At 38.0% G+C, this 6,707-nt stretch overlaps 1 protein-coding gene across 1 annotated transcript in view; it reads right to left on the minus strand.

Moving 5' to 3' along the window:
• Positions 1–4,826, minus strand: part of LOC140243426 (sterol O-acyltransferase 1-like) — a 70,455-nt gene extending 65,629 nt beyond the window's left edge. The window contains exons 1-2 of the mRNA XM_072323105.1: positions 4,695–4,826; positions 678–802 (exon numbers count right to left, since the gene is read on the minus strand). Coding sequence (XP_072179206.1) covers positions 678–802; positions 4,695–4,826 — 257 coding nt within the window. The remainder of the gene's footprint in view (positions 1–677; positions 803–4,694) is intronic.
• Between the last annotated feature and the right edge of the window lie 1,881 nt (positions 4,827–6,707).

The raw sequence follows: 6,707 nt of genomic DNA on the forward strand, positions 1-6,707 counted from the left end.
ATAATATCATAGCTATAATTTGCAGAAAACCCCATTCAATTTGGTTAACTGGTCACAGAAAAATGTGAATCGTTGTCAAGCATGTCATGGGTCTGATTCTTCCAAGTGTAGCATTTGGTGGATGCTCTTGGAACTGCATATCAATGTGTGAACACAATGGACAGAACTTGGAGGGAAGGGATTCCTGACAAGCTCTACAGAACTCCTCATTTCTCTTTGACCACTGAAGCAAATCGGATGGGGTTTTCTGTAAGATGTGGGTAACAAGTTATAGTTTTATACCCTAAAATTATATCATTGGTGGGGCGACAAGACCTCGTATCTGAAATTTGGGTGAAAATGACTTTTTTTGGTTAATGGTGAGATAATCAGTTAAGTGATGTTCTGTCCAAATCCTAGCTGTCTTACCCCAAAAATAAAGCCGCTACGGCATGTCAAAGGAAAGGCTCTCCCATTTGATGCAGTGCTTTGGCTGCCATGTTTTTTTGCTCTCCAGAACATTTGACATTTTGTAGTTACGAGGTCTTGTTGCCCCAGCGACGAATTTGGATTGATTTGCTATTTTTTAAGTTATTGCTGCGGAGGGTCCTGTTGTGATTCTTTTTTTTTTTTTTAAATACGGTACAATGGCTTGACATTGCTATGAAAGAAAAGTGATCACAAAGCTCAAGTCTGACCTTTTCCCTTTAGCACTTTCCGTCATGGGAGACTCCAGTTCCCCCATTCTCGTGACCTGACCTACAAATCCGTCTAGGAGATTGGTCAGTCTGTCCGACATCTGATCCACAAAATCTGACTGCATCTACAGAAGAGACGGGATAACAATTTTTCACACACAGAACATCATTCAAACTATCCCATTTACACACTATCTACATGGGAAATTATATCCACACAGAACTTTTTGTGATGATGACTTGCATTAAACTTAATACATTGTACACTGTACCTTTATGTATGAAGAAGAGAAAATTACTTTTCTACGTATTCATAAATTATGCATAATCTTTTTGTAATACCTTGCAATGCGTTTAATTTTTCTCTGTCATAGAGTCAATACAAAATGAAAAGTAACACCTCAATCTTAAAAACTGTATACACAATGCAGGTAAAAATGAAAATCGCATAGATGCTATTAAATCTTATCCTGAAATATAAAAGGGATCATTGGCAATGTCATTTTGGATTCATGTTGGCGAGAAACAAAATATCTGCACTCTGCTATCTACTAGAGGCAAAATACAGCAATGTAAGACCCCGTTTACAGTGCGGCCCGGCATCAATTGCGCGGCCGGGCCTCGCAATTTTGTCCGTTTACACTGCTTGATGGGCTCGGCCGCGCTTTTAATCCAAACCTTTCAATATTTTGTCATAGTGGCGCTCTGCTTGTAAACAAACGCAGTTTGATATAGTCTGGTTTTCAGACCCTTTGCCAACTGGATTCCGTGGCGACGAAGTCGCCGTTCGGGCAAAGGCCTTTGCCGAAGGAAAAATCCTTTGCAGGACAAAACCACCTTAAACTATACTAGCTTTCGACATTGAGGGGGTTAATATTCTGAATAGCGAAATAATAAGGGCAGAGGGTTTGGAAGCCAGACTAAAATTGGCCCCGCATTTGGCCCAGTTTGCGCTTACACTGAGAAAAGGCCGGGCTCGGCCGCGGTTCGGCCACGGCCGAGACCACCTCCAGACCGAGGCCAAATGCAAGGACAATTTTGGCCCCGCATTTGGCCTTTTGCGCATTTACACTGAAGCGGGGCTGGGCCGAGCCGCGGCCGAGCCTCGCACTGTAAACGGGGTCATAGAATGCTTCTGGTCCTGGTTGTGAGCTATTCTATCTACTTTGTTCCAAAAAAAAAAGAAAAAAAAAATGCCATGCAACTTGAGCTGATATTAGCATTGGCACAGTGTACATGCCAATACTGGAAGTTGCTGGAACGTGAGTTGTGGATAGCATTTCAATATCCCCTTACATAAAGAGGAATACACATTTATAAAAAGTTGGGTCACATTACAGAAGCAGTTTAAACATGTTTGCAATTTGTATTTTTGCTGGTAGTACAAGTTGCTACCCCTTCAGTTCACCAATCTTTGGCAATTGTACAATATGAACACACACACGCAGACGGACATAGAAACACGCTTGGTGTATCGGTATGCTACACTGTACCTTGAAATCACCAAGGATAGTGTAATATATATACAACCGAGTTTAATAGCTATTTAATGAATGTTCCACAGACCTGCGTTGCATGTACTGCAGCTCTCTTAACAGAATGATTGTTGATTGTAATTGCATAATACGGAGGCTTGGCAAAGGCTGCTGTCTTGATCAGTACATATTAAATTGTATTCCAACAGCCAATTTGTAATGCAGGGTATAGTGTTTTAGGATCACTGAATCCATCAATAATCTAGAGATGTAGATCGTACAGGTCTTTGTACTGGATAGGGTTTAAACACTTCATGACATTGGCCTGATGCGCAACATGACTTTACACTAGTTTCAGGATCGCTTAATCTACTGACAATGTATGAAATGCAGTGACCTAATTCTATTGGACAAAGATAAACCTGCTTGAATGGGTCTTGCCTATATAAACGCTGTCAGACATTGTGAATCTGTACCTAAAGTTTAACGGCTGGTGCTTTTTCTGGTAATCAAATATTACAAGATTGCATTTGGTATCAGAGAACTACCCACAAAGTAATAAACATTGCATCAAGAACTAAGCCTATTAAACAGGAATCCTTCTATAAAAATCATTTGACACTTTAATTTATCAAAAACCGTCATGTTCCCCAAACTACCATCAGTATTTTGCTGATTAGTTTTTGCTGCCTTAAATCGTAATTAGTCAGAATCATATTGTCATTATGACAGTAACTTCAAAAAGTTTGGGTACATTCAGAATATGCTGGTTTTCTGGTTACACTTTTTCAGTGTTCATTGTCGCTGAAGTTTTCTCCCAAGTTTTACCTTTTTTATTTGTTTCTTAGTTCACAGCTTTAACCCATCAAATCAAGGAAAAATTTGCTGCAAAACTTATCATCTTGCACAAAGTCATTGAATTGGCACCTCAGAATTCCCACAGCATGTTTTTGTAATATCACAGAATGACTAGATGAAACTGGTTAAAGGGTGTGTACAGTTCTGGTTGAGGTGAGGATTTAGCTTTTAAAGGACAGGTTCACCTTCATAAACATAAGGATTGAGAGAATGCAGCAATATCAGTAGAACACATCAGTGAAAGTCTGAGGAAAATTGGACAATCGATGCAAAAGTTATGAATTTTTAAAATTTTTGTGTTGGAACCGCTGGATGAGGAGACTACTAAGGCTCGCGATGTCATATGAGTACAACAGTGTAAAGAAAATGTAAAGAAAATTCAACATTTTATGTTCACTTGACTTGCCTCTTTCTAAAGACAATGGGAATAATATTACCCATAACATATGTCAGTAACGAGTCAAGGGAATGTGTACTTTTTTCAAGATGAAATTTTGTGAAATTCTCTTTATATTTTCCTTATATCGTTGTACGCATGTGACATCATACTACACTGCAGTAGTCTTCTCATCCAGCGGTGACTGCACTAAAACTTCAAAAATTCATAACTTTTGAACAGATTGTGCGATTTTCCTCAAACTTTCAATGCTGAGTTCTACTAATATTGCTACATTCTCTCAATCCTTATATTAATGAAGGTGAACTTGTCCTTTAACGTTTTGCGAGATATTCAGAAACCACTCTTTGAGTTGTCAAAGAGCATGCAATTCTAAGGGGTATCAAAAGTTTATTTAATGAAAATCGGCTTTGAAATGGCTGAGATACTGTATACGCCATATATTTCGCGAGTCTAAATTTTCGCGAATCGGGAATTCCCGACGATTTTGCGAGTGTATAATTCGAGATCGTGGAGTCCTATACTGAGCGGAGAAATGTACACACGTACGTAACATTCACGTCGGGGATCAGAGTCAATATAATATTTTTGCGTGTCTTTAATTTCGCGAATAACACCCAACTCACGAAATTCGCGAAAATAAAAACCTCGCGAATATTTGGCGTATACAGTATTCAAAAACAAGGTGAAACAAAGAGATCCTGATAAAAGGCGTGGCCTGTCGCCTTTCATTATTATCACTTTTTTGGATATCTCAGCCATTTGAAAATCAATTTTCATCAAATAAACGTTGAATCCTTCTTAAAATTACATGCTCTTTCATATTTCATAAGAGGTTTCTCCTTATCTCACTTAGGAATGATATAAACCTGAATTCCCACTTCAACCAGTACTGTACAGTCCCTTTAAACCCATCAGATTTACAAAGAAGGACATTTTTAAAAAGTTGAAAATTTGAGAGAGACACAAGAAGTGAAAAATCAGTGTTGCCAATTTAAGAATCAGTTTCTATACAAATCAAGCAATTAGAGGCTTTTCACAATCTTGCAAACCAAAACAACCAATAGTATTTGAGCAACAAAGGGATCATATGAAAGAGTGGGGTTGTTTTGTTGTTGTTGTTGTTGTTGGTTTTGTTTTGTTTTTTTGTGGGTTTTATTTTTGCTCTATCGTATGAAACAATAATGATTAGTGACAAAAAAATGATTAGATAGCATTCTTGAAAAACATGAGGTTTTTATGAAGTCATAATGAGTTACAGAGTGTATTAATCATTTTTCTCTGTACCTGTTGTGCAGCATCCCTGATGTGGGACACAGCAATGTCTCTATCCAGCTGAGGAGACTGCATGCTGCGGTTGACCTCCGTCGTGCCATTAGCTGGCCTCTTCTTCACACCTTCCGCACTGCCGTGTTCCATCCCTGCAGTGTGTGACATTCATGAAGTGGGCGGAACCACAATTAACTCCCTCAGCACCAACACCTCAACATGATATGGCCATTGTATGGATATGGATTGTTAGAAGTATTGGAAGGATTCTGGAAAACTGGGAATTGCTTGGCTCTGGCATTACATTTGCCCTTTGATAGCATTATTCTGCAGATGACATTATACTATCAGCACTGTGAATCAGTCTCATGACAACAATTTCTAAACCCAAATCAAAATATTCCAACTACACGTAAGGGCACTGTTAAAAGTTTTCCAACAAACTCTATGTACATAAGACATGAGAAGGGACAATTTGCTTCTTTGTCAGTAATTATACTACCATCACTTTTATAAGCTGTAGCTATTTAATCAGTTTGCATTGAAGAAAACATGTATTACAGTGTACACAAATCAACTGTCAGATTTCAACATTGAGCTTGGACAGGTGTCCTTTACTATACAGTACATTACTGTACATACATTGTACATCTAATCAATATGATCAAAATCTGTGTACAACAATAGCATGTACCAGATACTTTTCATTGTGTGTATATATCGTCGCCGGTCACACGAACCGACGAATCACTCGATTTTGGGTCAAATTTTCGATTTTGAGATTTTCAATCATTTCGATAGTAGACATTCCATACTACATATTCTGATATTCTCAGTGTGTAATTCGGTGTAGTTTTTACGTAGTTATCACTTTTGTAGAAGTATGTAATTCCATTTGTGAAATTTATTTGTTTTCCCCATAGACGCGTGTGTTAAACAATCAGGCGATTCGACGGTTCGGTGACTGCACGTACTACATTTGTAGTACGCGCGGTCACCGAACCGACGAATCAGTGCGCATTGACTTGCGTGTAGTTTTTGAGATTCAACAGTTCATTGACCGCGTGCACAGTGCGCGTACTATGTAATACATGTGTTGACAATGACAACGCTCAATGTACATATAGACACACATGGAAAATGACAACGTTCTTTGCAGACCGAAAATACATGCATGCAGCTCTTTGACGATTTCCCGCTTATTGTTAACAATACAATTCGATAAAAACTTCACAAGTTAGGGCAAGAATTGAAGTCTGATGTACTACAAAAATAATTGGAAATTATAGTCATTAAAGTGTAGCAACCATAAGTAAAAAATGGGTTAACTTCAAACGCGATTTTCTCGAATTGTCATTCTTACGCAAACCTGAGGGATTCGTCGGTTCGTGTGACCGGCGACGATATGCACCTACGGGACAAGACAAGCTCTACAAAAAACAACAACAAACAAACAAACAAATCAATCATTCTCTCACAATTCACTGGATTCATCACTCACATCATTTTTAACTGAAAATGCATCAGAGCCATGTCACACCATGAAAATTTATGAAAGTCAATGTTCTGGCAGCAGATTCTTGTCACAGTGTATAATAAGGCCAACAAAACAATTGTGAACACATGGCGGGAGATTTTGTGTTTATTTGTGGTCATTGTGTTGCAATCTTTTGTGCAGAGCAGTTAAACGGCAGAGCTCGATAAACACACTGATGCATAATGATATGAATACAAGGTAAGCCTACTGCTACAATGTATTAAATATGCTTTGAAGCCAACAGGTTGCATTTTTGTTTATGAATAGAAGAATTGCAGCATGTACTATCATACTATTGTAGTTTTCATGCTGAATTACAGGAGGAAAAATCATTAAAAAACCAAACATATATTTTCTCACTTTCAAATTTGATAAATGAAAAATCACACTTCCTCATTTTCCATAAAATATTTAAAACAGAAATTCAAAAATACTGTCAAACAAAACAAAACAAAACAAAACAAACACACACACACGCACATACAGATACTGGT

Source organism: Diadema setosum, chromosome 20, assembly GCF_964275005.1.
Source record: "Diadema setosum chromosome 20, eeDiaSeto1, whole genome shotgun sequence".
NCBI classification, from domain to species: Eukaryota; Metazoa; Echinodermata; class Echinoidea; order Diadematoida; family Diadematidae; genus Diadema; species Diadema setosum.